The sequence below is a fragment of the Carassius gibelio genome, chromosome B22 (genome assembly GCF_023724105.1).
Source record: "Carassius gibelio isolate Cgi1373 ecotype wild population from Czech Republic chromosome B22, carGib1.2-hapl.c, whole genome shotgun sequence".
NCBI classification, from domain to species: Eukaryota; Metazoa; Chordata; class Actinopteri; order Cypriniformes; family Cyprinidae; genus Carassius; species Carassius gibelio.
The window spans coordinates 31887442-31900869 of NC_068417.1; the positions used below are offsets into that span (position 1 = coordinate 31887442).

Sequence of the window (13428 nt, forward strand, 5' to 3'; positions counted from 1 at the left end):
AACCGCTGATCAGAATTTATTTTTATTATTATTAATCCTCTTCTGCCCTCTGGTGATCACTCATGATAGTTCAAATATGCATGTTACCATCTGTTCTCTGTATTAACACCTGGGCTATTTCAAATTATTTAATATTTATTAATAAACCTTACCTAATGCACTCACATTTAGATTCTGTTTAATTTTATTCAGATTTTAACTCTTTTTATCAGTTACCACTTAAATTTTTCACGTTTACAAGGCACAACTTTAAAACTTTGAGGCTCTTCTCTGCATCTGAAGTGTAGGCCCAACGCAAATTGGTATACTTAGTTAATTATCAAAATTGTTCTTGTTTTGGTGATCATAAACTGTGATTTCACTGATAACAGCAGATCCTCCAACAGTGATTCTACAATCACGCTCAACCTCAACACCACATTTCAGTGCAGTCTAAACATTGTCTGGTTATTAATAATGTGACTGCTCATGAATCACTCTATGAACTCAGCCAAAGGAGCAAAATAGAATATACTTAACTGGTGAGTTCATTTACTGCTTCAGTGATCAAAACATGATCACATTTAGTACTATTTTTTTTTTAGATACATAAGTATGTCCTCTACATAATCACAGACATTGCACAAACACTAACAGTTGGTAGTTAGACTGTGGAAACGTTCATTACAGAATCATGCACGCAATCACACAGTATCTGAGTTTATTGATCAGAATCGAACACAATGGCAGAATATTACCGTCATATCAGATCTGATGAACGAACTTTTGATTATTGTGCTGATCAGTGAGTTATTTTAAGAAAAGCGTACAAATATTAATATACATTTTTTTTACTAATTTCAATGAAAGTTACAATTTTCAATGCAGAATTTTTGATCAAAATCATTGTTATTTTGACGTATGTGAAATTGACATAAACATTTATATATCATTACATCATTATAAGGAAGCAGTAAACTACGTTTAGTGAACCTGAATGAATCACAGTTCCTTTCACAGGACTATTAAATGTTTATGTATTTGGGAACAAAATGTCAATCACAACAACTCAACGCTGATCTACAACCAAAACACCATCAGGATCCACAGCAATTACAGGTAAAATATGTGAAACCGAGTATCTTCTATAATATTTATTTTGCTTCAGAGACAACTGCTTCTGAAATGCTACATTTGTTGTCCTCATTTCTCTTTCAGTACGCTGAGGTGGACTTTTCCAAGCTCCGTAGAAATATTCGGTCGAGCCAAATCAACAGGACCTATGCTGCACTAAAGCTGCCAAAACCATAAACACATCCATCATACTAATTTTGTATTTTATTTATGCTAATTTAAATCTGAAATGTATAATCACAAGCTATTTGGTAGACAGACTTAAATAGTAAAACATTTACCAGTCTGTTCACAAAGAGGGGGCCGTGATACACAGATACAACCTCTTTTGTTGTGTGTTTCATTTAGTTTCTATCTTGTGTTCTGGTTTACGTCCTGTTTGCCCATGTTTGTTTCTGTTCCTGTCATTATTGCTTTATAGGCTAGTGACAATGCCCCTGAATTTTTTTTTTTGTCACTAGCCTATTAGTCCATTAGTCAATTATCAGTTAACCCTAAGAACCTGTATGTCCCTCATTTATTGCCTTATTTAAGATCTATTTTTTGTCGTTCCAGTTGCCGGTTATTATTGTTGTGTTCCTTTCTGTCTCGGATTAACCTTCATCGTCTGGAAATCTAATTAAAGCTACAGTGAGTAACATTTGGTGCTTTAGAAAACTGCATCATTATAGGCTCACAAGTATCGATTCAGGACAAAACACAGTTTGGAACATAGATTCATGATGCACTTGCTCATTAAATAAACTGTTTATTTTGAACAAATAAAGGTACATAGTGCAGCTTTAAGTGGTGAAACAGATGAATGTTGAGACACATGTATCTGCTGCATGTGTAGGACACTGATGAAGGTCAGATATGGTGATCCTCATACAGTGCAGGAGTCTGAGCAGTTAAAGGCTCAAGGTTTAAGCGTGCCGCCATCTTGTAGCAGAACTTCACTTGCGATAGCATCCCATTGACTCCCATTCATTTTGCCATCACTTTGACAGCGTGTAAATAACTTTACATTTGAGGGGTTTAAAGACTCCATTTGTCCATAATTTATTTCTAAAGATACACAACAATGTATAAAGGGCTCCATTACCTTCTATGTTACATTATGGCCCCGTAGAAACAGTTTTTGTAAAAAATAGGCTAACGATTGCGTCATAACCACTCGACTCTCTGTCGCACAGTAGAGAAATTACCATACAGACAGAAAGAGAAGCTCGCAGGCAATTAACTTAATATGGCGTACTGGCGTTACATTTTAAAATACTATACAAAATAATTAATCAGAATACTTACTCCTGCTCACTCACGACAAAGAACTCCCCGCTCAAGCTCGCTGTCTCTGCAAGATTAATGATGGCAGTTTGCACGCACAGCTACTAGAAGATTTACATCTGTCAGACAGGTTGCTGACGTCATCAAGCTTAGTTTGAGTCTGCGCGTCAGAAACGGAAGTGCTAAAAAAACGCTAAAAATGGGCTTCACTTGTCTCAATTGAGTTCCAGTGGGGTCGCTTGGCCAATTCTTTTACTGTCTATGGATGTAGCTAGTGTGTTTTATGTCATAGAATAAAGCGTGAAAGTATCTTGAGCTTGTGTGAACCACTGACCTTATTTTAGGGGATTTAACCGAACTCCCATTCAAAAAAAACATTGACTCTGGGACGATGGAACCAGAAGCGCTAAAATGCTAACTCGCTTCCGTGTTTTTGCCAGGGGGGGCAGGGTTTAATATTTTTTGAAACATCCCTGGGCGCCTCCATTGGCTAGCGGACCCCCACTTGCTGTTAGCATTCCATTGACTCCCATTCATTTTGGCGTCACTTTGGCAGCAAATAACTTCACATCTGAGGCTTCATTTGTCCATTCATTATTTCTAAAGAAACACAAAAATGTATAAAAGGCCCCATTACCTTGTATCTTACGTTGTGGCCCTGTAGAAGCAGGTTTTGTAAAAATAGGCTAACGATTGCATCATAACCTGCGACTCTCTGTCGCACAGTAGAGAAATTACCACATGGACAGGAGGAGAAGCTCGCAGGCAATCTTTTAGGCTATCGGGGGGAGAGAAGCCCATAGTCCATAATAGCAACGGGACAAAATTTTTCAAAAACGTCTGCAAGATTCGGTGGGTGATTAAGATTTCTCTTGGCACAGCGATTAGAAGACTTACAGGTTGCACACGTGACATTTATGTCACCAAGCAGTACGCTCGACCCCCAGGAAGTGCGTACTTCTAATTGACTTCACTTGTCTCCGTTGAATCCAATGGGGTCGCTATGTCCAATTCTTTTACCGTCTATGGTTTTTGCCTACAAAGTGACATAATACTTCCACCACCACTGTATTAACCGTAAGTCTAACTCTAGTGGATTGAAGAGATACAGCCTAATAGATTAGTGATGTGATATAAACATTGTTGAAAAATTGTTCAAGTATGTAAATAATACAGATATAATTAGAAACAACAGTTTTCTGCCCCAATTCGCATTACCCATTTGTTATAATGTATTTACATCGCATTTAAATGCATGAGAGCTCCACACTCCAGATCAGTAGGTGGCGGAAATGCACCTTTAACATTGTTTTGCCAAACCGCCAAAAATCGCGAGAGGAAGAAGCTCCCGCCTCGCCGTGAGGACGTCACTACTCGCGCCTTCCCGCGCAGTCAGTCAGCGTCCAGACTTCTGAGGAGTTCACGGTCTTTCTCATGTTTACACAACCGTGAGTTCAGCGGGTTCAGCGCTGTTTGTGTGTTTGCTGACTCAAACACTCAGAACAGCAGGCAACAAGCATGTGAGGAAACCCTGTTCAATTCGCGAAGACCTGAGCGCGTTTGTGTTGATGTTTGAGGTGCTAATGTTGTTGTTATTATCGTCTCGTGAACGCGAACCGATCCGTCAAGTGTTGCTGCTGCAGTTTTATTTATAAACGTATTTCTCTCACGTTTTTCTTTGGGTGATCAAATGTGTTAAAGTAGTTACTATATGTGGTTAAAATTAATTACAGATACAGCTGAATACTTTACAATGAACCTTTAAAACTATAAATGTTGTTTTGTGGTACTCTTAGTGTGTAAAGAAGATTTGATCAGTTTCTTCACGTTTAAAACGATAACAAGTTATAATTGAATTGCTTTATTGCTACGAATATAGTTATCAAATGTCTTATAAACTCTCCCGAATAACAGGAAGATATCCCCTTCATTATTTTTAATAACTACACTCATAGCAGAAGAATATATATACATGTATATAAGGCATGGTATGAGATTTTGACGGTATGATAATCTTAAGCAAAAATACTACGCTTTCACAGTATTGTTGTTAAATCTCTGAAATTTATTATTTTTAAATGACTGGGTAAAACAAAATCATATATTTTGTTTTTGAGCAACATACAGAATATTAGAAACAGTAGAATTTTTTTTTTTTTTTTTTATGATTGGTTTCCAAAAAAGAAAAAAAAAATTGCCTGGCTGACATCTTTATTTAACATAAATCTGTAATTAGTTGTAATTTTAGTTATATAATTCATATACATATTTCTGTCATTTGATATCATTTAGTTGTACAATAATAATCATACACATAATTTGATTGGATAATAATAACCCAATTTGAAGCTTTGTGAAATTATACTACGTCAACTTTTCAGAAGACAGTGAGATCCCCTCATAAACTCATTCATATAAACCCCCAAATCAATATTTATGAGTATTTTCTTCCAATAGTTTGTGCATCATGAACAGCGAGTGATCTGCCTGCTACAGTATTACTCTGTGCATACATCTTCAGCGTCTCTGGCCTTAAAGGCGTTAATAGACTTCATATTATCACTTAAATACAATGATTGCAGTGTACAGCAGTTTGTGGAAGTCCAGAAGAGAGAGCTGCAATAAGGCCAAAAATGGCTTTTGGTCACCCCACTCAGAACTGCAGTTTTTGTCCATTTTTTTCTTGACAAGTAATGCATTTATTTAGATGCAGAACCGCCGTATCTCTTTTGGCTATGACCACATCAAACTGCGGAAATTTCAGACATGCACTTGAACTTCACCTCAACCTCTGGCGCGAATCAGACGAACTATAGAGCAGCCAAAGTGAGCTTCAGTCGAACATCTGAGAACCGCATGCGGTCTGATGAGATCTGGTTAGACTATTTGTCAGTAAAATACACTTCTCTGTCCCATCAGCCGTTTCACTGTGCTCAGCACACACTCTTCAACAGTAAGCAGATATGTGACGCACGCTCTATATCACTTCATCATAAATAACCCGCACAAGAAACTGAGCATAGGCTACATACCTTGTTCTGTCGTCAGCTAAGTCATGAAATCACCAAAAAGGCGATTAAAATTGCAAAATGCATATACGCAGCAGACAAGAACGTCTCTCAACTGCATGTACTAAACTATATTCTGCAATTTGAGATTGTCATATTGTCCCAGTATTACTTGATCTAATTTACAAATATCTCAATTACAGTTAAGTAGAAATCAATTGTACTCAGTTGTTCAAACATATTTTTATATTGAAATAATGAAGATTTCTGTGCTGAAGATTTTCTGTCACAAAAGTGCACAGAATATATGAATTATGATCGCTTGTTACTGAATGAGCATTTTAATTGATTCTTTGTTTCAATGCTGTTACATTTACTATAGTTTTATAATGATTTACAGACGGACAACACTTAGAGACTATGGTTTCTTCAAAGATAGAAGTTGGAGGGCATCTGCTTCACTTATGTAAATGCATAAATGTTTAATTAAAAACACACAAACTCAGTAACTGATTGATTGTTGATTTTGGCAGATCTGCTGCTTCCACACAGAAATTCATGTTCAGTGAAGCTCCTCCCACAACAATCACATGGTCAGTGATTTCAACAACAGATACTGGTATTTTCCCATCAGTTTACAAGTGCAGCGAGCATCAGACCATCAGGAAGAAATGGAATATATAAAGACTGAGTTTATTAAAGAAGAAAGTGAGAACATGAGTGATCCAGAACCCTATAGAATCAAACACATTGAAGAACGGAGAGGTTGGTGTTTATTCTTCATTAATTTATGGTGCTGAAGAACATTAATGTTATAATGCTTCAAGCAGTTAATCAGATTTAGTTAAATATTGAAACTTGTTTGAAATGGTCAATAAGTGAGGTTTGTCATATCAATCTGAATGTAGTTTTAGCTTTTATTTATTGTATTTATATTTTTGTGAAACTATTACCAAAATGTTTTACATTTCTCATAGTTTACAATGTTGTGTGTTTTGTTATTTTTTTTAAGCAATAAACAGTAAACGCAAAATATATACATAAAAAATAACTGTAGTGATCAATATAATAATTCATATTAATATGTTTATTCATTTACAAAGTATGGTTCAGAACTGCTACTGCTTTTTTAAAAACAGTAAAGCCCTGTTTAATTTTTCATTTAGTATCCATTGTAAAAACTATCAGCGGATTAATCGCTATCAGCCAGTGTTGTTCATCCAAGCTATCGGTAAAATTGACTATCGGTCGACCTCTACACTGATCTATATGTAATGAATCTCTATTATAGATCAGTGGTTCTATAGTATTTTGTTGCACTATTCGCCTCCGATGTAGACACAATGTTAGGAATCGTTATTTGTTTTCACTTATAAGGATTAACACTTCGGGCACACCCCCTAAATCAACCCAAAGTCTTATTCAGAGTACCGTGAGACATCAGGTCCGCAATCCAGCGGTAGCTTCAGTGGGAGACACAGATGTGATATAAACAAATTGAAAAAACCTCACAGCCACTCAAAAATCCAGGGACTGGCTCTTCTTTAGATATGCGAGTCGTTTCGTGTACTTCTAAACAAGACGCTGTTTTCCGGTGGACTCAAAAACCATTGTACTCCAGGATAAAAGCTGGGTCAGCATGAGAACTCTATGGTAAGTAAATAGTAATATGTTTGAATTCCTTTATTTGTTTATTCGGGAATATCCACAATATTTGATTGCCCATGATTGGTGTAATGTAGTATACCTTTTCATATGCTCCTGTATTATTTAATGCTGCTATAAGCTTATATCCAAGCATGTAATTATACACTTTCAGGCTTGTATTATTCTTACAATGCTTTTTGTTTTTCATTCTGATAGATGGCTGGGTAGAAAACAAATCCCCTGTGGTGGTATTTTACGGAACCAGCACCAGGGAATGCAAAATGCAACATTTGCAATGACACGGTAAAATTTGGAGCAGCAACAGGAAAAAAAATAAAACCCCTCAAACATGTGGCATCACCTTAAATATCACCATGCATCTGTGAATGAGGAAGCACAGAAGAAAACAGATACTGCTTCTAACTCCGGCTCAGTGAGCAAAGTCCAAGAAAATGGCAAAGCTCTGTTCCCAGTTCAAAAGTTATTGAAACATTAATAACAAAGATCATTGCCACAGAAAATAAGCCTTTTACTATAGTTTCAGATGTTGGCTTTCAACGGTTGTTGGCTGTAGCTGAGCCTAGATAAACTCTGAAAAACGAAAAGTACTACTGCACAGACATGTTTGACAGTGTGCATGAAATCGTAACGGATAAGATCAAAACTTTGATTGCACCAGAGAATTCTGGCTCTCATTTGGCTTTCATCACAGACTGTTGGTCTGGGGATGCTGAATCTCTGATGACTCTTAACCTGTCATTTTATTGACAAGAACTGGGAAAGAAAACAACTCATCTTGAGTGTTAAGGCCATATTCGGCTCTCATACTGAGGATTACATTAGCCAAAATAATTCTTGATATGCTCGACCAGTGGCAAATTTCAAGAGAAAGAGAAGTGCTTGTTCTCAGAGATGGTGGTGCAAATGTTGTGAAAGCCATGTGACTGGCAGAAATGCCAGACTTCAGCTGCTGTGGTCATACGCTGCAGCTTGTGGTAAATGTGCAAGGACATGTGCAACACACTTCAGTCACTTTGTGCTGGCAAAGCAATGTCTGAGGGCCATACAGGAAGAGCTTGCCCTTCCAAATAATGCTATAATTCAAGCTGTGCCAACACACTGGAACTCCACTCTGCACTTGCTGCAGAGAATTTTGGAGCAGAAGTGTGCATTGAGTGTTTATGCAGGGAAACATGGGAAAATTTCATGGCCAACTGCAGATCTTCAAGTCTGCTAGAGACACCGGGTCCCATTGAAGAAGTCAGTCTTGGAACGAGCAAAGATGAAGCATCTTTCTCGTGCATTATTCCAAACATTGCTGTACTGAAAATACTCCAAGGAAAGGGGCCCACAACAGGAAGAGTTCAAACACTGAGGCAGACAATGCTACAGATTTATTCCAACATTCTCAAAGCTCAAGCTGCTCCAGAAGTGGGAGTGAACAACACAGAAGTGCTGAACCTTTACCTTAGTGAGCCACTTATTGACAGAAATAGTGGTCTATCACTGGAATGATTGCAAGGAATTGGCAAGGAAATATCTCAGTTCTCTGCCCTCCACAGTTCCAAGTGAGAGAGTATTTAGTGAGGTTGGGGCCATTTATGAGAAGAGGAGAAGAGATGCAGGCTCACTGGAGAAAATGCAAAGAAACTTTGTTACCTGCATTATAACTTGCCACTGTCAAACTGGGGCTGCACAATAAAGGGACCGGTAATGCTGTTAGCACTTTTGTCTACATTTTGTAGTAAAAATAGTTTAGTTTATGTTAACCAAAAAAGACTGTGAAACCGGGATGCTTTCAACTTCACCAAAGCATTTACTTATTTAAAATATACCTCATTGTATTTGTTGACATTTTGTTTGTTTAGGTGTTTCACCATTTGTGTAAATGTTGCAATAGAGCTGTCAAAAAAAATTTAATTTCCAAAATTCATTGAAATGTAAAATATAAATCCACATTCAAATGCCAAAAGGTTACATTTGAATTGTAGGTGTGCATTAAGCAGGCTGCCTTATAAGCCCAGTGTATACTTCACATTCCGTGTTCCATCTCGCCAACAGCCATGTTCGCACACCGTTCAAAGTTAGATGAGCTCAACACGCAGTGCCACTTCTGTTTCATCACTCACCTCGCATACGCACACCGTCCACGCGGTCTCAAAAAACTGCCTGCACACGGATGGAGAAAATGATAATGCAGACATGGCGTGGACGGCCGAAGTATACTTGACCTTTATCAGTGGTGCACGAGATGCGATGACGATTTAAGTGTCATTGCATTATAAGGGTTTTGTTGAAGCCTCTAGAAAAAAAGAGAATATCAATGTGGAGAAGATCTTGTTTACATCAAAACTGAAACCAAGCTGTCCACACAGAACACATATTTCGCACATTTTCTAGAGAGACATCGTTGGACTCTCGTCTCGCACGAGAGCCAAATGTTAAGCAAGCCATGTAAAATTAATATAAGTTCAACTTTTTAAAAACTTATCTTGAGACTTTATGGTGGGTTTTTGTTCCCCATACCAGTGCCTCTCATGTTTTTAAATAAAAAAAAAATGTATTCTGTGTGACTGGCTCTCTGCTCTTTGTATTTAACTATGCATTCATACATGACGCTGTTTTGTTTATAGTTTTTTAAGCAACTTAATTATTTTTTCCAGTCATGTTTCCTTATGCTTTGAATAGATGTTCATTAGTAATATTTAGCTTGATGCGCCCTCTTGTGGCCTCAGGAGACAAACCACAAGCTTTTCTTCACCATAACTGAAATTTATGCATTTTAAATTCAAATATGATATATTATAAATATATGTTTTCTAAATATTTTTGTAGATATTTCAACAGCATGAAGGAAAGGCAGCACAAAACCTTGTTCATTTAAGTGTTACCTTCAGCGTTAAGTGTTAATTTCAGCAAAAGAAAAGGATAGGTTGCAATAGAGGATTTTAATAAATATTTATGCATAATAAATGTTTGTTAGTTTCACCAATTTTTTTTGCATGTCTCTCATTTACTGTTATTACATACTATATATCGGCCTATCAGCCAGATTGATTTCTCAATATCAGCATCAGCCATTAAAATCCCATATTGTTCGAGCACTAGTATTTATATGTTAGCACTGACAACACGTCATTTTAATGCATTCATTCATTTGTATTTCATACTGACTGATACTGCTGATACTTAAATTTGAATTGTTATTCTGATTTTAAGTCGAATCCATTCCACTGTGTTATCTCCCTTAATGTTACATCTTTGAGCCAGGTGTAACATATTGACACATAATTAATAAAAAACAAAATGCATTAAAATGATTTAAATTTTTTGTAGCAGTTTTTTTTTTCTCCCATTGCATCAGGGCTTACTTTTATGTCCTTTCAGGTCATATTCTTGTTTTTTAATTATTTTGGTTTACTGAAAATGTTTGACTTTTCACTTAATTTCAGACTTTAAAGAAGAGAACGAGGAGAGTGAAGTGGAGGAGAAACATCATGTCAAACCTGAAGAAAAACCTCTGAGTGACCTGCAAACTAAAAACAAATTCTTAAATGAAAAAAGAGCTGAGAAATCCATCACCTGTACTCAGTGTGGAAAGAGTTTCGCATACAAACAAAGTCTTAAAAACCACATGTTGACCCACACGGGAGAAAGACCACACAAATGTGAACAATGTGGAAAGAGTTTCACGCGTTCAACATATCTTAAAGAACACATGATCATCCATACAGGAGAAAAAACACACATTTGTGATCAGTGCGGCAAGAGCTTCACACGCAAACAAATTCTTAAAAACCACATGATGACCCACACGGGAGAAAGACCACACAAATGTGAACAATGTGGAAAGAGTTTCATTAAGTCATCATCCCTTAAAGGACACATGAGGGTTCACACTGGAGAAAAGCCGTATGCATGTGATCAGTGTGGAAAAAAATGTCTTGGATCATCATCCCTGAAGAGACACCTGACAGTTCATATAAAGGAGAAGCCTCATTCATGTTCTTCATGTGGAAAGAGTTTTACACGGTGGCGAAGTTTTAAATCACATCAGAAATCACATACTGGTGTAAGACAATATATCTGCTTTGAGTGTGGGAAGACTTTTATTTCGGAATCCCATTTAAAACAGCACCAGATAACTCACACTGGAGAAAAACCACACAAGTGTTCACACTGCGACAAGAGATTCAGTCTGTCAGGAAATCTGAACAGACACGAGAGGATCCACACTGGAGAGAAACCACACGTGTGTGATCAGTGCGGGAACAGCTTCAGACACAAGGAAAGTCTTATAAACCACATGATTATCCACACGGGAGAGAAGCCACACACATGTGATCAGTGTGGAAAGAGTTTCACGCGTTCATCAACTCTGAAAATACATATGAGGCTACACACCAGAGAAAAGCTGTACGCGTGTGATCAATGCGGCAAAACATTTCTTGAATCCTCAGTCCTAAAGAAACACCTGACAGTTCATATGGAGGAAAAGCCATATTCATGTTCTTCATGTGGAAAGAGTTTTTCCCTGCTGCAAACTTTAAAATCACATCAGAAATCACATACTGGTGTAAGAGATTATGTGTGCTTTGAGTGTGGGAAGACTTTTATTTTGGAATACAATTTAAAACGGCACCAGAGGATTCACACTGGAGAGAAACCTTACAAGTGTTCACACTGTGAAAAGAGATTCACTCAGTCAGCACATCTGAAAACACATGAGAGGATTCACACTGTAGGCATGATTAGTGACAGTACATTTACGTTATATTACATTGTGAACTAGATGAACCCTAGAGAGAGATCCCCTGCCAAGACTGCGTTAACTAGTCAGCCATCGGGTCAAGACCACAGGAACCAACCAAGCCCTCTGCACAATCAGAACTGTGTTGCAGGCTGGAATTAAACCACACCATGCTGGTTTCATCTGAGCTTAATTTTTCCCAAGGTTTTTTCTCCATTTTGTCATTGATGGAGTTTTGCTTCCTTGCCACTGTCACCTTTGGCTTCATTACCATATTTTTCGGACTATAAGTCGCACCTGAGTATAAATCGCATCAGTCCAAAAATACGTCATGATGAGGAAAAAACATATATAAGTCGCACTGGACTATAAGTCGCATTTATTTAGACCCAAGAACCAAGAGAAAACATTACCGTCTCCAGCCGCGAAAGGGCGCTCTATGTTTTCAGTGGTAGACTACAGGAGCACAGAGCAGCATAGAGCGCCCTCTCACGGCTGTAGACGGTAATGTTTTCTCTTGGTTCATGTCTCTTAGTTCATTTCTCTTGGTTCACGTCAAATTAATTTTGATAAATAAGTCGCACCTGACTATAAGTCGCAGGACCAGCCAAACTATGAAAAAAAGTGCAACTTATAGTCCGGAAAATACGGTAGTTGGGGACCGATTGCAGAGACATTACTGAAAGAGAGCTGAACTGAATGATGATTTCACTGCATTTGTTACGGAGCAGAAATATCATGTTTTATATTAGTGATGGAAAAGATATTACAATACCTCTGTAGGCTAAAATCTGTCACACTAGTTACAGTTGCTGTTTTTATAAAGGTGTAGTTACTTTTGTTACATGTAGAATTTCACATCGGAGACTCACTCTTGGGACAAACATTTAAGCAAAGTATTTTCTGGTTGAGAATAAAAAAAGACTTAAAGCAAATAAAAATGGTAGTGAATTGATTAAATTATTTTAAAACATTCTTGGTTTTCACATTTTATTTAACTCTCCTACTATTAACTTCCTGTTACCATTTGGGTGCTGATAAAAAAATCTGTAGTTTTATGCTGTTTTTTCAGTTATGAAGTACTTTACCTATTTATCACAAAATTCCTCAACTACACCAATAACTTGCATATAAAATATTACATTTGACTTAAAAAATAAACATAATATTTGGCCCTCCTACTGGATGTTGTTGGGTTGTTCATTAATAAGCCTAAAGATCATCTTAATTTAGCAAAACAGACACACTTCAGAGAGGACATACAGGCTATTTCTTCTGTGCATCATAATGAAAGCTTTGTGAAACTACATAGCAATACTATAGATTTGGATGGCATTTTCGCTGCTCTTCAGCAACTATGAACACCTAACAAAAAAAACCTTTCCTATTATGTATGCCTATGATAGACAATCGAACCAATCAGAGTATGAGGTGGAGCAAAATGTGCAGCCTCCCAATAGTATGCAGTCAGGTGTATTTGGACATTTCTGACTCTCAAAGCGGAGAATACGGTAAGACAATAAAATATTATTTTTATTCTGTCATGGCTCCCTTTCAGAGACCCAATATAAAGAGTACGTCAGAATAAAATCAAATGTAACATTTTATTATCAGTCAGGTAAGTATTATGCCAACTACATAGCC

The 13428-nt window shown here is 37.2% G+C and overlaps 1 protein-coding gene across 2 annotated transcripts; it reads left to right on the plus strand.

Annotated features, from left to right (window-relative positions):
• The first annotated feature begins 3719 nt into the window (after positions 1 to 3719).
• Positions 3720 to 12758, plus strand: LOC127988248 (gastrula zinc finger protein XlCGF57.1). 2 transcript variants are annotated; one of them, XM_052590893.1, is made up of 3 exons: positions 3720 to 3827; positions 5921 to 6152; positions 10487 to 12758. In XM_052590893.1, exons 2-3 carry the CDS (start codon positions 5978 to 5980, stop codon positions 11824 to 11826), a joined length of 1515 nt encoding a protein of 504 aa, XP_052446853.1. In that variant the 5' UTR covers positions 3720 to 3827; positions 5921 to 5977; the 3' UTR covers positions 11827 to 12758. The 2 variants fall into 2 exon arrangements, with proteins under 2 accessions (XP_052446853.1, XP_052446852.1); XM_052590892.1 differs by having other exon boundaries at positions 3731 to 3899.
• Positions 12759 to 13428: the final 670 nt, after the last annotated feature.